The sequence below is a fragment of the Platalea leucorodia genome (assembly GCF_965183815.1).
Source record: "Platalea leucorodia genome assembly, chromosome: 3".
Taxonomy (NCBI): Eukaryota; Metazoa; Chordata; class Aves; order Pelecaniformes; family Threskiornithidae; genus Platalea; species Platalea leucorodia.
In genome coordinates, this window is record NC_138825.1 from 108,095,953 (window position 1) to 108,116,611 (window position 20,659).

At 36.6% G+C, this 20,659-nt stretch overlaps 1 protein-coding gene across 9 annotated transcripts in view; it reads right to left on the minus strand.

The window, feature by feature from the left end:
* The window catches only part of EIPR1 (EARP complex and GARP complex interacting protein 1), a 96,448-nt gene that overhangs the window by 19,676 nt on the left and 56,113 nt on the right, over positions 1–20,659 (minus strand). For all 9 annotated transcript variants that reach the window (XR_014227568.1, XM_082305781.1, XM_082305784.1 and 6 more), the window contains one exon: positions 9,364–9,463. Coding sequence is in view for 8 of the 9 variants with exons in the window: in XM_082305781.1 (XP_082161907.1) it covers positions 9,364–9,463 (100 nt within the window). In the remaining variant the exon portion in view is untranslated. The remainder of the gene's footprint in view (positions 1–9,363; positions 9,464–20,659) is intronic.

Genomic DNA, 20,659 nt, shown 5'->3' on the forward strand with positions numbered 1-20,659 from the left:
TAAGAAAATGCAGAAATCCCAGCATGCAAGGTTATATATTGCTCATGTGTTGAGTGATATAACACTGTGGCCAAACCTACTCCTCTAGCACCATTCTTCCTCAAGTACAAATACTGTCTGAAAGCCTTTCTACAACTTGCATGTTATTAATATAAAGAAAAATACTGCATAGGACACTGGACACAGGATAATAAACTGCACTGTTTGTTTTTTGACACATAGTAGATTCCAGGCACAAGAGAATATGCAGAGTTTGAGTGCGTCGTTTCAAAAATTAAACTGTTTCTTTAGTAAGCAGTCTTGGCCAAACAAAGCTCAGACTGGGGGGAGAGAAGCAAATGTTAACACTGACAGTAAGGAAGTACCAACAAAAAGAGTATCTCTCATCAGGTATTTCCCAAATCTGTTCTTGAGACAGACGGCATCATATATCCAAACTAAGACTCAGGGCAGAACGTCTTTGTCAGCAGTAGATACTACTTTCTCCAGCATTCCAGCCATTTTTAAGTCTTTATTTCAACTTTTATCATGTAAACTATTATAAAAAGATTTTTTTTCTTTTTCAGTCAAAAGTTTAGGGGTGAGGCCAGCACACGCATCCTGCGCTATTTCTTAACAACACATATGAAAAAAAATCACGTATGTGTTAGACTGGCCAAGTCATCCTTGCCTTCCCAAGCAACTCTTAAGTACTTGCAGGAAGTAAATTACATCTTTCCTTGTATGGATGTCCAACTATGTATACAGCCAAGTTCCCAATCAACTCACAGTAGACTTCTATTAATAAAATGAAATCCCAGAAGTTATTGAATAAGTTTTTGTTCTATGTTCTTTTGCATGTCTTCTATGAGCCTGAAAGAAACTGCATTCATTTAAAGGACAGCTAAAAGGTAAGGGAGGGAAATGTTCATACATAAGAAGGAATTCTTATGTAACAGAAGGAAGTCTGCAAGTCTCCTTCCTGGAAATCAAAGAAACCAGCTTAAGGGAAACAAAGCTGGTAGTTCAGAATCACATTTGGAAAGAGGATAGGATAGGCAGTATCCTTAAAAAACCCCCAAACTCCAGCATGTATTAACCTCTAGAGGGTACAGAAATTATCTAGAAAAATCACAAGCAGCGTGGAGACAGTGAACCGATTGTTCATGCCCTTTTCCAAAAAAAAAAAAAAAAAAAAAAAAAAAAAATTTCTGTGGAAATCAGATTCAACAGTAAACAAAAGGAAGTGGTTCTCCACCCAATGGACTCCTTGACAAAGGACACTTGAATGCATAAAGCTTACTTATGTTCAAGAACAGAATAGGAAAGTACTTGGAAGAAATATCTATGGAGGGTTACACTAAGCAGATAAACCCAAGCAGGCTCAGAAAAATCCTTGGATTGAAAAGAGTAGAAGACTGTCTGAGCGTTATGGGCAAACTATCCAATACATTTGCTCCACTGAAGTTTTCCTTGGAGTCTGCTGCGGCCACTGTTTCAAGCAGAATACTGGGGCTGCATGGACTCGGGAATGGATCAGCATAACCATTCTTAGAACTGAGCAGCATGAAGCAGACGAATGGCAGAATTTATCAACTTCTCTTCCGAGAAGAGCTGAGGGGGCTGTAATTTTCTTCTCTCACAACGTATGAAAAACAATGCGGGAGGACCAGTTCTAAAGTTCTATAAACTTCTGGATGAAATGGTAACTGAAAACATGTAGTTCTGTTCTCTTACTACACTATCTTCATCTAATAAATAAGTTTTTATATGCACAACTTGTTTTTTTGTTTTGTTTTGTTTTTGTTGTTGTTGTTGTTTTTGTTTTGTTTTGTTTTGTTAGGTAGAATGAGTAAAAATTAATAATTACGTCACACATTTGAAAGGTCAGTTGTTTCCCTCAAACAGACTTTGACACAAACCATTAGAAAACATCTCCCAAGAACAAAATATCTAGGAAATAGAGACTGTTCTAATGCTCTAATTTGATTAATTTAGAAATTCATATAACATCTTTCTGGATACCAAAAAAAGCACCAAATTAAAGCAAATGCTACATTGCTTAGCATGTGTAAATGGTTACCAGTGACACTCAAGCAACGTTCTTGTAAGAAAATAAAGGCTAGCATAAAAATGTTAAAAATACAAAGTTTTCTTCTCTGTTAATTAAAATCAATCCACTTGGTAGAGTGTGTAATATTAGCACACAGATTAGTATCTTAGTTTCAGAATTTTCTCATTTGAAAAAACAGGATTATCAGTCATTATATTGGGAGAACAAAGATGCAAATTTCTATGCAAAGGCTTAGGAACTGCAGCAATCTACTAAATAGTTATCAATACATTTATATTCTGCATTTTCTTTCAGGAAATTATTTTGTTTTCCCTTCTTGACAAAAACGGCCATTACAATTTGAAGTACGTAAAATATATTAAGTTTTTGGTTTTTAAACACTTAGAAATTATTTGAAAGATAAAAAAACAGAAATCTTTTACTTGATAAATGAGAAAACATGCCTTTTGACTTCTGAATGCCTTTTTTTAAAAATAAATGTTTATTTAATAACTTTAGTTTTCTTACCCCTACAGCAGCAGCTGTGTTTCAAACAGAATAAATCACAAAAAAAACCCACAAAAAATGAACACTAAGGAACTCTCACATCTTATTCAGAAGTTAGTAAGGCTAAAAATCTGATGGATGGTCAAGTGCATTCTAGACAAGACCACTAAAGAAGCCATTATTCCATTTATGAAATATTCATAGGCTTACTCTGCACATGCTTATTTGATCTTGACTGCCTCCTCAGTGAAGATGGGGTAGCGAAGACATCTTAAACAATTAAGTCCATAAATATTTAGAATTTGTAAAGAGTATCAACTGAAAGAAGTTAACTCATGGTAGTGATTACTAAACTCATTGAGATAAATCACACACAATGGGTTTTTTTTTTGCTTTTTAACCATACCCTTATCAACTGGAAATGGGCCACAATTCTGTGCATGTTGGAGGTTGTGTCGAGATCTCAAGACAGCCTCAAGATGATGTTCTTGTAATAAACCACAGTAACAAAGCCATTGAAAGACTATTTTGAGATCCACATTAAGAAGGGATGAGTGTTGTTCTGGCTTGTTATTGACAGAAACAGAAATATTGATGAGGACTTTAAATTCCTTGAGTTCAATTCCTCCTGTTGCAGGCGACCACACCACATAGTCCTTTCATAACTGTTCTTTTCTCCTGAACCATCTTACAATCATTTACCTTTTCAAACAGCCTCATCATACCGGCAGCTCAGAGTCATTCTCAGAATAGCTAAGTAACAGAATCTACATATTTTTAAGTGCTGAGTTTCTACCTCACAGAAAGAAAATATTTTTATTCCTTAAATACAAGTTTTCTGCTTTATAATACAAAAATTAAACTAAACATCAAGAGCAGCCAGTTCATCCTCTGAAATATAGTTACTCCTATATACTTGATGATGTGTTCCAAGTTTCTGTCATCAGAAGTTTCCATCATTTCACTCCTACTTCTATGCTATTGTTAAGGAGACCATTAAACAAAATTGATCCCAACACCAACTCTTTAAGAACTGGTCTTCCATCCTCTTTCTGATCCAGTAATTTCTCTGTCATTTTTCTTCAGACAGTTTTTTGCCCTCCTTTAATTAATCTATGCTTATTCTAGTTGCAGTGATTACGGGGCACTCTACAAAGTTCCCCACTGAAGTCCACAATGTATTTCCTGCCTTGAGGAACAGTAGCCATCTTGCCAAGAAAGCATCTCATGCTTATACCTAACATCATCCTATATTTGGATACATTTCTTTTATCCAGATAGACTGTGAAATCTTCCCCACAAGATCTTCCTTCTTGCCTGGAATGCCACTGCCAGATATTTTCTGTTGTTCTGAATGAAGATCACCTATATGTTAAATGCTACTGAAAAATCAAGAAGGGACAAGAAATCTAAAAGGAATCTAATTAATTATTTGGATAAAAATCAAAACCACAACTCTACTCCTCCCCTTTGTGAAAACATAAGGCAAACAGAAAAATGTTTATATTTTAACATCTCTGTTTCATTCTGTTGCGCTCATCTGCCATTCCAAACATACTGCATTTACCCAAGGAAGAATTCTAGTAATTTGGTGACATCTGAACTAAAGTCTATATACAGAAATATTAACTGTCATCTTTTCAGCAGAACCTACCCAGACCTTGTGGATTGGTTGGGCTTCTCTTGGGTTCAGCTAATGATTATAAATGGCAAAGAATAGCTAATTTAATTGCAAAAGGTAATGATGCGGTGAGCATAAGATTAGTTTCACCCCAGAAGGTAATGTCCTCAAAACAATAATAAAGGGAGCGATCGAAAGGACAGGAGAAGCTTGTCTTAATGCAAATACAGGCAAATATTCCTGTATTAAATACTGTAACAAAGAAACAAGTTAGCAAAAAAAATGTTGAAAGGGGGGGAAAAAAAACCCAAACCCACAGAACTGTATGGTAAGTTATGGTTAGTAAACGTTTCCTGTGACAGGTTCACCAGATAATTCAGAGAATGAACACACTAGTAATTTTACTACAAAGAAGCTCTGAAAATATCAGGAAACCTAAAATTCGTCAGGCTAATTCTAATTAAACAATGTGACTTGTAACTCCCAGGCAGACAGAGGAGGTGCACCCAATAAAATACAGTTTTGATCAGCGTAGGCAAGCAGAAATTTTGGCCTATGCAAAATTTTAAAAACACATATATTTTCAGTTTTTCACAAATACTACAGCTGAGTTTTAGATGAACTTTTTCACAAACATGAAAAGTTCATAAAGAGTAGCCTTGGGTTTACCTCTTGCCATTAAAATTAATACTGCCTATAATGCATGCCTAACCAAAAAGGAAGCAATTGAAATGTGTTCTTAAAACCGGTAGACCAGTGCTGCACCAGTGCAATGAATACCTCCTTACTTCTATTACCTGATACAGATACAGTGGACCAGATCCTACTTTTAGTTAATGATGATGACGTCATTCAACTTGAACACTATCGTGTTTTGACCAAAAGGGAAAAAATTCAAACACACTGACGTTTTTATTATCTTAATCCTAGGCTATTGATTTATTCAGTTAAAATAATGTACACACACACGTACATGGTTATTTCACTTATAAGTCTATAGAAATAGGAATATTTTGTAAAGACTTTTTCTCCTCAACAGTCCCTAGAGAATATATAAGTTTACTAGCTACTTACTGCCCTGTCACCATCTGCTAGAACCAAACAGCGTGTTAGGTGATAAGACATCAGGTGGCTAAGATATGTGAAAAATGGACAACCTTTTATCCTAAGGAACAATAAACGCAATGTTTCTTATCATTTAAATAATCTCCCTATGTATCTGCGTATAAAGCAAATGTGAACTTCCTGGCAAGAATTTTCTACACAGCACCAACTGATGCCTTGTATAATCAGCTATAACCTCCAAAGGAACTGTGAGTGGTGTCCATGGTCTCTCTTCAGGATTTTTTATTTTTTTTTTTTTTTTAAATACATGCCCCCTTTTTAATGCTGGTGAGAGGTGATTTTTTGCTGTAGGCTGTTCTGTACCTGTTTTCAAGGCCAAAAAAGCTCTTTTTATTAATATCCCAGAAAAGTGTGTTTTTACACTGACCAAAAAGCATTAAAATACAAATCATGTGCTTTTTAGGGTTACGACATATTTTGCATTCAACAATCCCTTATAAACAGGATATACACAGAAAGAAATCACTATTTCACCAACAGCTTATGGGCCTACAAACACTGCTTGTACATGGTGATAACCAAATGGAAAATGTATTTATTGCTTACCCCTACCAATGCTATCTGTCTTCTAACCTACTTGTTCTCACAGATTTCTCTCTCACATTCTAAATACTGCAGCAGCAAAGCATGGGGTGGAGTGTTATTTTTTGCTTGTTTTTGCTAATATAAAATTGCTACAGAATAACAGTTACTGTTTTTCAGCCTTCTATGGATTCTAACAGGGAGTTAATCTCTTAGGAAGAAGGTAATCTTCAAAGATTTCAGAAATACACAGCAGTTGATTCTAGGCCTGAAAAAGCCTATGATACTGTCCTGGTTTTGGCTGGGACAGAGTTAATTTTCTTCCCAGTAGCTGGTATAGTGCTGTGTTTTGGATTTAGGATGAGAATAATGTTGATAACACGCTCATGTTTTAGTTGTTGCCAAGTAGTGCTTACACTACTCAAGGACTTTTCAGCTTCCCATGCTCTGCCCGGTGCACAAGAAGCTGGGAGGGGGCACAGCCAGGACAGCTGACCCAGACTGGCCAAGGGGCTATGCCATACCATATGACGTCATGCTCAGTATATAAGCTGCGGGGAGTTGGCCGGGGGGCAGCGATTGCTGCTCGGGGACGGGCTGGGCATCGGTCAGCGGGTTGTGAGCAGTTGCATTACTTGTTTTTCCTGGGTTTTGTTTCTCTCTCTCTCTCTGTTTTCCTTTTCATTACAATTTTTTAAAATTATTATTATTATAATATTTAAGTTATTAAACTGTTCTTATCTCAAACCACAAGTTTTCTTACTTTTGCTCTTCCAATTCTCTCACCCATCCCAGCAAGGCAGGGGAGGGTGAGCAAGCAGCTGTGTGGTGCTTGATTGCTGGCTGAGGTTAAACCACAACAGATACTGGACTTCAGGTTGTCATCATTTTAATTACTAGAAAGTCTACAGCAGGCATTTTAAAGAGATGCTCATGCTTTCCTCACAGTCTTGTTCAGCTGGACTCTGGTTAACTCAGGAACTCGCAGACGTGTTTGAGACAAATTTGTTGCAGACAAAAATTCAACAGGAATGCAACAATACCAGCCATCTTAGAAGAGATTCACCTGGCTTTAGATGCCTGGAGATATGTTTTCTGAGAGTCAAGTTTCCATGGACTTTCACTATTAAACTTCATTTTAAAAGTGGTCACTTACTCAGTGATGAGCCAAATATCATCTAAGAGTAACTTAAAATTGCTGGGGCAGAAGACTGATAACGGTAAACAATTATTTCCAGGTAAAATTTTTAATCACAAGCAATTCTAATTTACAGTGGACTCACATGGGATACTAGATTATTTTAGACAGAAATATAGAGGATCAGTCAAATTCTACATCAGGTCTCCTGAGAGCCTGACTGTAAAATCTAAACGACACTCCTAACTTCTGCAAACTAAGGTTTTGAACAGACATTTCAAAATGGTCCTGTCTGAAGATGTCAGTCAAGGGTTGATACATCTACTTTCATAGTCTTAGCTTCATTAGATGAAGCAGGTTTTTTGATGCAGAATTTCACTTTTGTTTTTTCTTGTTTCCTTTTATCAATTATAAGCATATAACAAATGTCACAGGTTAAATCCCCTTAGTTCCTTTATCACTTACTTTGCCTTCTAGAGTCCTTATTTTGCCATCAATATTTGATGCAGTACAGGCATATTTTAAAAGTAACAGAATAAAAGATATTCTAGGTAAGGAACACTAATTGAAATACTGAAGGGATCAGCAAGCTGAATATTGCTTTGAGGACAGAAATACCGATTTCCAAAATCGTGCTGCAATGACATAGTTTGGTAAAGAGTCTAGTCCTCTCCAAAATTATGCAGATCCCAATTATAGCAATAGAAGGAAAAGAAAATGGAAATCATGGTTACATTCACAAATACTTGTGCGACAGAGCAAGGAGCTTAGTTCAAAGGAATGGAATAGTAAAAAGACACAACATGCAAAGTTTTAGTAAATAAATCCCAAGCAAAATAAAAATCAAGGAAAAAAAAAAAAGAACTTGTCATTCATTGCAAAATTCCTACACACAGAGAGACTGGTAACACATTAGACAGCATCCCAGAGGAAATCATATTTCAGAGAGATTAGGATTGGGAAGAAATTTGAGATAGTTATGAGAAAGTGGTTGGGATAGTGAGTGAAAAAACTAACATTCAAAAGAACTTTAGCAAGAGAGGACAGAGCTGCCCAAAGACAGAAAGGAGAAAGGGAAAATGCTAAGTAGTCTAGTAGTCTCAACACTTCAAAGAGACATGAAGAGCTATGGCATAGAAGCAGCACCATCCCCTGTTTTTCAACAGACTTAAAGAAGGCATTCAAAAAAATTCTGTGTGTTTCACAGGCATTAGAAAAGAAATACTGACTAATGTAGGAGTAATGCAAATCCAGTGGATACAATGCTACAGACGAGGTCCTGGAGGCTAGCCTTCAGAAACTCTCAACATCAATTTGATAAAAACAAACACTACTTTGAAGAAGCCCTGGAAGGTAATATAACACTGATTGAAGACTGAAGTTCCAGGTGAAAAAAGTGCCAAAGTTTCCTCATCTAGTGAAGGAACCCAAAGGGCTTAATTATGAACATAAAGGATTAAACTGTATTACATTACGTTGATACTACGCAAAATAATAGCAACTCAAGACTTCATCTGTTTGCACACAGTCAGATGGTACAACAGGGAAGAGTTTATGGACATGTCTTGACTCTTTAAGCAACTTCCAGTTGAAAAATCTGATTCTGTAGCATCCAAGAAAAGAAACTAACCCTGAACAAGTCAAAGCGAGGAGTTAACTCAAGAAGTGACAACAGATCAACTGAATAATAATGTCCTTGACATAATCAGTTTCCATTTTTAAGGACAGACACTGACCTAAATGACTCTATACAGAAACATTCCAAGTTTTCTATATGCAATCTATGTCATTATACATAAATAAGCAGACTTTTTTGTATATCTGTAAGACGTGGCATAATCAGAGAGAAATCTATGCCAATGACACCTTTTCATATATGTTCCTGAATAAGATGGTTTTAGCAACGAGTGAAATAATCTGAAGAGACAGTATGGTACTAGATTAAATTCATACTGAGAACTCAAAGCAGTGCACAGTAAATAGAGAAATTTATATTATGCTTATATATGCAATAAGCATTGTAAATTAAATAGAGGTATTAACCAACATGAGTTAATATACTATTATCTGAATTCAATAACCTTTGGCTTTACCAATCACCAATTTTTCTCTCGTACACATTTATCAAGTTAGTATGACTTTATTTTAGATTGTTCACTGTAAAACCAGTAGGAAAGGAAGGGCAACTCTAGAAAAAGGAAAACATTTAACAACTAGCAACAGATACAAAAATTCTGAGTTGCCTACTCTTAAACACTTGTATTCAAGACAACTGATAGAGTATTCATTTCTCCCACCCACATTAAAGGCAACAAGATATTTCTGAGTAGTTAAAAGATTAGCAAATTCTAGGCTAGGGAATGTTGTTGTTTCTACTATATTCAAGTATACCACAATTTGTTAAAAAAAAATTCTTACCACAGCTTTGGCTGAACTTTCCTGCAAATCCCACAATAATACGTTATTATCAGCCAGTGAAATAATCTTTTTACCGTCTCCCATTGGTTCCCACATTACACTGTAAAACAGAAACAGAAAACAAAAAAAACAACCTAACATTAAAATCAGTCAGAATTTGCACTAGAAAGCCATTTTAACTCTGTGGATCTAATCTATTCCAAAACATATTATACCACATTCCTTATGGCTTCCTTCAGCTGAAATCTGTCCCATAGTTTAAGTGCAAAATCTGCCATTAACTAGCAATCTAGCAATTTTTACACATACTAGGTTAACATTATTGCAGTGCCCGTTACTTAAAAGCTATGCGATACCAAACTTAGGCTTGCTTATGGAATCTTTTAGTCAGTGCTAACGTACACATCCTTTTCTTTTTCTTTTGAGTGCCCTTTGACATCCCGTCCAAGTCTGTCAGAAAAAGGAATGCCATCCAGCTTCCCTAGATGCTAGCCTAACTGTAAAAGAGAGCTTCTTTAAATCCTTACTCCATTTGTCGTCCATTCTGCATATTGAATCATACAGCAATCATGCAAAACAGTGATTATGTCATTGTAGCATTCTGCATACATACACAGAAGAAGCCAGAGACTTTGACGTACACTCACTTTTGAGTGCTTTAGCTTGAAACCTCAAAGTTCTTCATATGTAACGTTGTACATCCTTTTTGAAGAAGTACTAAAAATCATAAGCCTCAGAGCTTTGATGCAAACCTCCTCCAGTTCAGCAGCTGTCATTGTGACTCAATCAACATATACTTTTTACCTGTGATTCACCAGTTTCATGCTATACGTGAAGGAATGTAAGAAATCAGTCCTCATCTCTAGTTCTACCTATGAGAAGCAGCATATTCAAGGCAGTCAGCATGGGCAGCACAGCTAAGTATATGCACTACAACCTTAACAAATTTGCTGGAGATAACAGTAAGGTTAAAAGAATAATACTTTTCATTTGATGAGAATAGATTTCCATACCCAACCCTTTTAAAAGAAAGTTGTGCAACCTCCCAATCATCTTATAGTGACACAATATAGCTGAAGGCAGAGATCACAACTTTAGTATCAATAGCTACATGAAGAACCGTCTTCCCTTCTCTAGACAAAAACTTAATATATTCAAACGCATTTGATACACTGTTCTCATCCTCAGTGCATATATAAAGAAGTACCTCTTGAGGTTTGTCAAGAGTCCATCACTAGACATAAGTTTTCTAGTCTGTTTAGTTTTTTGTGTTAATCAATTCAGTATCTGGATTGCATGGTTGCATGAGTAGATGCAGCCTTGGGCAAGTGAGCCCAACATTAGGCAGCTACTAGCTACCTTCCTAACTCGGTGCTGCACACTATGCACGCTCCTATTTTATCCCTAATTTTGCATTATTCTTAGCTTCCTAAGACAGTGGGCTGGCCCCAGATCTAAGCCACGGAACTCCATCTAATCTTGTGGTATAAAGCACATGGAAAAGAAAATAGGAAGTTGCAGGTAACAGAAGCAAGTGACAAAGTGTCATTTTTTCCCCACCGTAACTGAAACAAAGCCTCAGTTATTCTCAGCTGATACCTTCCTCTCAAAACCCTCTTGCTTCTTCTGTGAACAGTTTAATTGCTTTTTACTCTGCACTTTTAGTAAAACAAGCATTAGATATACAGGCAGATGACTGCACCTGTTTGCTGTTATAGAGACACCAGACTATGCACAGAAAATAGAACTATGCCAGAAAAAAAATTAACACCAAGTAGATGAAAAAGCTGGAACTATAACTAAAAAGGTGTGTTGGCTGACTCCTCAACCACTGAAATTTTCCCTAAGGCAACAGAGTAGACCAAAGAAAGGACTAGCTTCTGCATCTATCTTCTGCTGGACCATGACCTGCATCCTTATTATGTCGTCAATCCATGGAAATTAACTACTTATAAAAGTTCATTTGTAATGAGCTCTCTTGTATTAGGACAAAATCACTTTGTATAGCACATTAAGCTACCATCATGTTTTTAAATATGTTTTAACAAGGCCATGGAACTAGAATTATTCCATGATTTGCTTTAAATTAGGCTGTTTTGTCTCTAGTATTGCCAATCTTATTTTCAAAAGTGTTTCTTGTTAAAGTTGCATGGTACAACTTAGAAAAATTATAAGCAACTGAAAATGAGTGTTGATAATAAAAATTATGATGCAGTTTCAATTACACATTCAATCATCATTTTGCCCATAGTAATGAGAAGTAGCCAACTGGCACTGGCATGGGTATTTCAGAATTTCATATAGTTCTGCTGCACAGATCTATCAATTAGATCCTTTCAAGAGATTAAAACATTTTATGAACACATATAACAGGATAAAAAAATTAATGCACTATAACCTGCATGTGATCACAGCTAACCTTCCACAATCCAGTTTTCCAAAGTGAAATTGAAAGACATCAGGATCATCACACAACTGAATGGGTAACTAAGAAATCTTCAAGTTGATTCTGATCACATTTATTTATTTTAAGTCCATCATTTTTCTTACATATTGCTGAAAGTATAACTGGCATTTAGTGCTGATATACATAGATATATTTTTAACTCTAGACAATGAAATCTGGTTTGACCAATTAACGCTTTAAGAGTTCTTCCAGCCAGAGATCAATATTCTTTATGTCTGTTGATGTATTTGCCCCTTTTCTGCACTGATCACTGAACTTTCAGTTGTAAAAGCTAGATTGGAAGCACTTTCTTTGATGTTTTCAAAGGTAGAAAGAAATTTGACATCTTTGAGTGTCACTGAGCTTCAAGGTAAAGAATTTTTATAGCTGAATACATTGTGCTAATTAGAGACAATTATAACCCACCTGACATACCTTGGAATGAAAAGGTCTCTCCACATTCACTCTGTCCTTGTGAGATGCCCGTTTTCCTTCTATTTAATTTGTCTTTTATGAAAGTTCATTGTTTTATGGGTGGGGTTGTAGTGATCATTCAGATTTTATAATCTAAGCGAAGGTTACTCAAATCACTCTTTGTAACATTCAGCTGTATTCTGTAGTCATGACTGAATGTTAAACATGAAAATATCATGGAGAAGGGGGACAAAAATACTGGTGAGTGAAAAAAAAATGGCTTTCAAAGATACAAATTTTAGAAAAACTGAAGTTTTCATTTAGAACAACCTCAGACACAGCAGAGGTGGTGATAATCTTTAAAAAGGAAGACAGATGAACCAGGCAATACCATTTTCCTGAATGTGCCAACAGTTGCTGATGCTTACAGTTTTCGGTAACGGACAAGGTAATCATCAAATTCACAGCTGCCACTCAGAAACTGAGTGTCAACTTCACGGCTGCTCTTTAGACAATCTATAAACAGCAGATAAGCAATTATATTTGTTGCCTTTTACCCTATTTTGTTGTCATCTGACTCCTGATGCTTCAAATTAGCTTCTAGCTAGTAGTTTTTTGTAAAAAAATTAAATCCTACAGAGAACATTTTCCTGGTAAAGAAAAAAGAGATTTTAAAATATTCACTCAAATGCACACATGAAAGGACTCTATTATCTGTGTTTTATACTGAAAAGATAGTTAAAACCATCATTTATTGATGTACTGAGCATTTGCAAATGAACAATTCAAAGTTCTCCATTATAGACTAAATAAGAATAAAGCAACATGCAAATGCTTTCATAGATGTGAACTGCAGTCAGCAACAATGTGTTGGACAAAGCAAGCATTAACTACTGCTTCACCATAACTACAGAAGCAACAACCATTTGTTTCTATAAGTGGAAAAATTTTGCTAGACTGAAAATTCTCATGCACTGCAAAATAGAAAATATACCCAAATATTTGGTAGCTCAGCAGACCATCGTTGCAGCCTCAATGTAGCCCATCAGAAAAATTCATATGTTATGAACCCAAATATCCTGCTTCTTTGCAGCAGAATGATTCAGATGTAAAGGTGACTCTGCTAATCTGGTGATTAGGACATTATTCTAAGAATAAGGAGATCAGATTGAGGACAGTCTGGAGTTCACAATTCTTACTCCTTACCCAAGTGCTCTACAGAGTGGCCACATTTCTGAATGAAAACAGTTCTGGCTATTTTGTAGTGTATTGAAGTCCATGCTGCTGGAAGCACATGTAAGTTATGCTGTATCTCAAAATTCTCAGCCACTGAGATATATTTCGGTGTCCAACTCCTCAAGACACAGTAAAACAAGAACCATAGCTTCCTAAATTAACTGAAGGTTAAGATAAGGTGAATTTATTTTAGGTGCCTTGAATTTATTTTTGGTGCCTTTTTGGCTAAGAGGCTGCTGAGAAGAATGAGAAATGTAGTTAAAGATTATTTTGGACAAGAACCCTAGAGACACCTGGGCTTTATTCTGGCTCTTAACTTATTTTTACATCCAGAAAAATAACTGTTGTACAAATGAATACAAGAGTATACCAACAAAGAGGTGACACAGAAAAAGCACTTGCCTCTAAAATGTTTTTAATTTTTTCCTTAAATTATCATACTACGGTGTTGACAACCTCGAAGTCTTTTTGAAAAAAATCATTAAGCAGAATGCAAAATAATAAAGGGTCATCTTTAATATTTGTATTTACTTCACTGCATCTCCTTGTCTACTGCAGCTTCAATTAAACAAGTTTACAGCGAGAAAAAGAATTGTAATTCTTGCTTTACAGGCCCAATCAATTTCATCATTGAAAAGGTATTTATGTACCTATAAACACAACAAAGACAGTCTGAATCCAAGGAGTTCACAATCTAACAGAAAGAAGCATGCTAGTGAATTTGTTACATGAAAGCAAGACATAGGACTCATTGATTTTGAATAGGAGCTCCTAAATATCCATTTTGTAGAAACAACTATTAAATTCCTGTTGAGCTATTCATGATTTAAAGTGATGACCAACAGGTGAACACCTCCATAGTTCATTAACAAATCTCAGACTTCTGTCTGGTTGGCCATGGCGTTACATATTAATAATGTTTAAAACAGCAAAGCAAAATCGTGCAAATTGATTATACAGACTCTACATATGAACTAAATTGACAAAAACTGTCACTAGTAACATTTCAAGTTGTGAATCATTATATATGGGAATCAACATCTCTAGTCTGTAGTTCAACCAACTTACCTACATTCTGTATATACTTGCAGCACAGTAAGATGGTGGATGCAAAGCACAAACAAGCTATGCAACCAAATGGGTGAAACCCACTTTATAAAAAGGAAGCTGTGACTAACCATTTTCAGACTTAAGACATCAGTCAGCCATGCTCTACTGTGTTTATTTTTTAAGCAATAAAACACAGAAGTTCCATACACGGACAGTTCTTGTAGAACATGTGGTGAGAGTTTTTACAAGTATAACCTACAGTTCTTCACATTTCCATAACCTAAGAAATCCTAAATTCCTTCCCATTGACTTGTGGATGAAGCTGATTCTTTCTTCTGTATTCAGAGAGCCAGTCCACATGAAAATCTCACAGAGCAAAAAACCCATGGGTAGCACTACTTGGAATCCATGCTACAAAGTAGTTTTGTAGCGTGGTATTATCAAGGTCATGGGGGTTCTTCAAGTTCACTTGGTATTGCAGACACATCCTTAAACAGTTGATTAATCAACAATACTATGAGGCTATTTTTGCCTGTTTGTTGTCACATGTATTTATTCCACACAGATGAGGAATACTAATCCATCTTTCCATAAGTTCTTCTTTAAAGGTAAAAAAGGTATAGCAGATTTTTTAGGACACTGCCTTCTCCTCTAAGGTCTGCCTCTTACTAGCATATCACTAGATATCCTGGATTTTTGCTCAACTTCATGCTTGTTGGGATAGACTGTTCTTGAGCCTGGAGGAAGTGATCCTTGAATATTAAACAGCTTTCTTGGACCCCCTCTTCCCTCTAGGGCCCTATCACATGGGACTTATTCAAGCAGATCCCTGAAGAGGCCAAGGTCTGCTCTCCTGAAGTCAAAGGTTGTAAGCTTGTTTTTTGCCTTGTTCCCTCCTCTCAGGATCCTGAACTCCACCATCTGATGGTCATTGCAGCCAAGGCTGCCTTTGACTTTCCCATCCACAATCAGCTGTTCCTTCTTTATAAGTATGAGGTGGAGCAGGGCATCTCTCCTCAGTGGCTCCTCTGTCACTCAGGTCACAAAGTTGTTATCGATGCTCTCCAGGAACTCCCTGGATTGCTTATGCCCTGCTGTGTTGTCCCTCCAACAGATACTGGTGTGATTAAAGTCCCCAAGGAGGACCAGGCCCTGCAAATAAAAGGCTACTTCTAGCTGTCTGTAGAAGGCCTCATGTGACAAGGAGTCATACGGAAAGGACGAGGGGTAATGGGTACAAGTCAAATCTGGGAAGATTCCGATTGGACACAAGAGGAAAATTTTTCACAATGAGAACAATCAGCCGTTGGAATAATCTCCCCAGGGAAGTGGTGGATTCCCTAACATTGGACACTTTTAAGATTCGGCTGGACAGGGTGCTGGGCCATCTTGTCTAGACCATGCTTTTGCCAAGAAAGGTTGGACCAGATGATCCTTGAGGTCCCTTCCAACCGGGTATTCTATAAATTCTATGATTTATGATCTAATTGTTCTTCCTGATGAAGTAGCCTACAGCAACCATTACTGTGTCACCCATAGTGGTCTGCTCTTTAATCCTTACTCACAACCTCTTATTTGGCTCATCATCCATCCCCAGACAGAGCTCCGTGAACTCCAGCAGCACTCTCACGGAGAGGACAAGTCTCCTCTTCACCATCCCAGCCTGTCCTTCCTGAACAGCCTCAGTACTCTTCCCAGTTTTGTCCTCAGCCATTTTGTCTATCCAACCTGAGTAACTGACAAATTACTTATCATATACGGACAACACATTTCCTAGTCTTTGAAGTGCTGTTAAATACAGTTATGGCAATATCAGGGTACAAGACCCCTGGCTTCCCCTGTTCTGGTGATTTCCATTAGGCTGGAAGTTATAGCACTAGTTTGGTTTGACCATAGTAGTACTGTTAAAGACTAACGTGTCTTCAGTTCATTAAGATCAAAAATGCACTGTCACGGGCTATTTTCGTAACAGCTCTACTACATAAATGACAGCTTACTAACAGATGTCCCAGTACTTTTTTGTTTGTTTCTGGGTGGTTTGTGTTTGTTTGTTTTTAAATGAAATCTGGAAGGCTGTTTTATTCTCCTTTATTTTCTTTTGGAGGAGAGAGAAGAGCTTTTCTAGGGGCGGGTTTAATTAAAAAGGTTATGCATTGTTTCTGACCTTCTATGAAACATCAAATACAGTCTAAAGAATACAACAGATTAAGAAAGTTAGTATTTCCTCAAAGTAATTAATAGTGGATTTTTTACAATAACAATACTTAAATATTATGGCAGAAACACTCACAAATAATACTCTAAGGCAAATATGCAAAACCCTTTTAACTTCATTATGTTTTGTCCATGCCTTCCCATATTGCTCAAGTGTCTACACCCAAGCTGTCTACATTTAGGACAGCTCTTGCAAAAGTTTTAAGTTTCTGTCACATTATCATGACGAATATTTGGCAGTAGTATTTTAATTATCCTAGTGTTACTGATGGCTGAAATATCTGAGGACTCAATGGCTATTTCAAAACATTTTGGAAAGTCTTTTTTTCTTTTTGCAAGTGTTTTAGAACAAGTCCACGTGAGATACATGTGCTGAGACAGCAGAACGCATTATAGCTGTAGGGTTTTTTTTGGTGACACATCTACAATAACAAAAGGTCGAGAGCATATGCAGTTAAATTACCGTAGGAATGCAGTGTTTTGGCAACATAGTTTATGGTGCCTGTTGAACTCTATACCCCATGCCAGAAAAAGCACTTTACAAAGTATGTGCTTGGAGGATTTGCAGATACTATTACACAGACAAATCTTTTTAACGGTTTTAGGAACAACTCACTGAGGAGCTGAAACCTATTTATTAATATGAAAAAGAATCGATTGACAACATGTTTCTGACAAGAAACATGGCCAAAGACTCAAATAAGAACTGTTTGAAAAAGTATGTACAGTTCAAAGATCTACATGAGTATTAAAAGTTGTTTTCACTTTCTTTCTTAACACCAATAGGAAAAAGCTTCAAAGTAAGGAGGAGTAACACATTTCACATAAGCAGACACTGATGATAGATTACTGTCACCCAGGGTTAACTGCTATATACAATGAACAGCACATGAAGAACAGAACCCCCCAGCATGTATATGAGTTTCCTGATGGAAGCGGGTGGGGCGTGGGGAATCCGTGTGTAAAGCTAGGATTCATTTCCAAAGCAGATGGACAGAAGTCACATAACCTCTATCATGCTACAATATACTGCTCATAGAGCAGCTGCTGCCATGGGCACCATTTCCATTCTGTTGCTTGAACAGGGCTTAAAAAAATCTGCAAAATTAATATTATGGATATGTGACATGTCATGAAAGCAACATATAACCAGCTTGTCTGTCAAAGATCAGTAAGGTGGTGAAGCTAGAAAAACTTGTTAGTAGTATGAATGCCTGGCAGGAAAACACATAGGGAGCTGTCAGGTAAAAGTTCTGCCCAGCCTCTGGAGGCCACACAATGCCAATAGTTTTTTCCATGTACTAATGTAAAGATTAAAGGCTGAAACAAGCTTATTTGTGAAACAGCTGGAGTGGGCAAAAGCAATCTCTGCAGATTCATTTTAGAGGAAACACATATCTACTTTTGGGGCTGGACAGAATTTGAGTATTTTCATATGGGATTTTTCAAAAAATGGCAACATGGATATAGCATATCCTTGCTAATTTATTGCTGTTTGTAACAAACAGGCCATCTGCATGGTTCGACAGGGGGGAGAAAACCCAACAAAACAGAATATTCATCCGAGTACATTTCTCCAATGATTTGAAACATGTGCTTAAGAAGAAAATTATGATTGCCTAGGATCTGCAGTGGCAGTTGAAGAAAATCACTACTCCTCCTGTTCAAAAGAACAGCAAACCCAAGAATGATAAAGGTTTACACAGACCTGGCACAGACGTACCCTCTAACACCCCTAAGCCAGTGACTGTGGACACTGGGGGAATTTGAGGTGAATAGACTGCAAGAAGCAGTGGGACTCCAGCTAGTGTGGTCTCAGTGAAAAACCTCTCCATCACCACTGCCTGAGACTGAACACCAGGCTGGACGGACTGAGGCTACAGGGCACCCCTTAAGTTCTCACATACATTTTACCCAATAGATGCACTTAATTACAAACGTACAAGGACCATTTTTTTCATCCAATAGACATCAAAGACATTTCAAAGCCCTGAATTTTTAACTACCATGTAAGCAGGTCTCAGCACTTCATCTATAAGCATCCCAAAATATTGTGCTAGGAAAGAAATCTACTCTGAGGAACAAATATTCTAAATAGTAAATGCTTCATGGGCTTTTGGAGAGCAAACTGGAGTCTGAGACCAAGAAAACAGGGACACCTGTTCAAAGCTAGATCCTCATGAACACTTAAAATTCTCCTGCATAACTAATATTTTGCACAGTTCTGCAACATCACTTTTTTAACATTTCCCACCATCTTTTTAAGCAATTCAATAAAAACTGAAAATAAAACCAGCTGTGAACCATTTAACCTGCAAAATCAGTTGGGGCAGACCGCAACCCTAATTTTTTAGTGCTAAGAATAGCTAAAGTGGCATTATAAATAGGAAAAAAAAAAAAAAAAAAAAAAAAAAAACCTTTTAAAAATAGCTCAGTTTTCTTTCAGTGGGGAAAAATCTCAACTAATTTTACAGTAACACCTGGGAACATGACAACATGGCGAGAACTGAAGAAAAAAAAAACTACTTTCAAGTTGGGAAGAAGTGAAACAGTACTCTAAAAATCCATCATTTTTTACTTGTAGAGTAACACAATTTCTGTACTACTCTCTGTATCATGATTCACAAATCCAAGGTAAACACAAACAACTGCAAAGACTTCAACAAAACTGATTTTCATTTTAAGCATATGAAATCTATTGAAATTATCAGAAGTGGTCATAAGTTAACTGAATACATAGAGCAAGTTCACATACATGACACACAGCCTATTTTTCCCTTAGTATTTGCTTCAATGTCAGATTTTACTTTCATTAAGTTTCCCTCAGCTTTACAAGACTAGAGTCAAATAAATTCTGATCAAAAATTAACATAATAAACTGGGCACACAACATGTTTTATTATTTCACTATCCAATTAATGAATCGCAATTATTCCCTAGTATCTGTAATTACACTGAGTAGCTTAAAGCTTTAAACTTGCACAATACTAACCACCCAAAATTACCAAAGAACATTCAAGTGAAAGACAGACATGAGTGTTATAAATTACTCTACTGGTTCCAGACACATTTTAGAGTATGATAAAAGGGGAAAATGAGAGAGAAAATGTGAGAAAGAGACAACAAATGGTTGAACATTTGGATTATATATAATACATGGATTTATTTACAATAAAGGATAATCAAAGATTCAAAAGAGCAAAATCCCGTAAAGAATTCAGGATACCACACAGAATTAAGGAAGAAGGAAGAGGAGAGAGAAGTAGAACATAAAATAAAGTTCAAATTTTTACCATTTTAGAAAGGATCAGAATACAAAGGGCAGAGTGATGGTACTGAAAAGTAGCTCTAAGTTACATTCCCAGTGAAAACACTTGTCATATAGGAAGTTTTTCCAAAGAACTTTCTCTATACTTCATCTTTATAATATCAGAGGTGGCTGACGGAGAATGTAAATGCGTGGAACAAACGAGGTGTGGAAAGAGTATTCTTAAATGCTGATAATTTTCTGAATCTGTCTGTAATTAATCAGCTTCACTGATATGTGTCTCCTGATAGCTCTGAAATTTTGTGCATTATGTGAAGAAATTGAAAGGCCTACGACACAAACAATTAGTGTCAGCTGGGCAGCTGTTACAAAAAACCTAAAAACCCCTGGAGTTCAGTTTATACCCCAGCCCATGGAATCGGGACTCCTGATGCTCTCAAGGGAACCTCTATACAAATATCAGAGGGATCTCCTTCCACACAATTGTATTTCTGGTACTGGGACATATGAAGTGTTAAAATAAGGTTTTAATACCATACCAAAAAAGTTATGATTGCCTTTAGTACATGCCCTTGCTGTAAAGCATATATAACAGTTAATAAATATACCATATATTCAAGACTATATGATCCTCCTAAAAGAAGTGTTGCTTTCAGGTTTAAATTCAT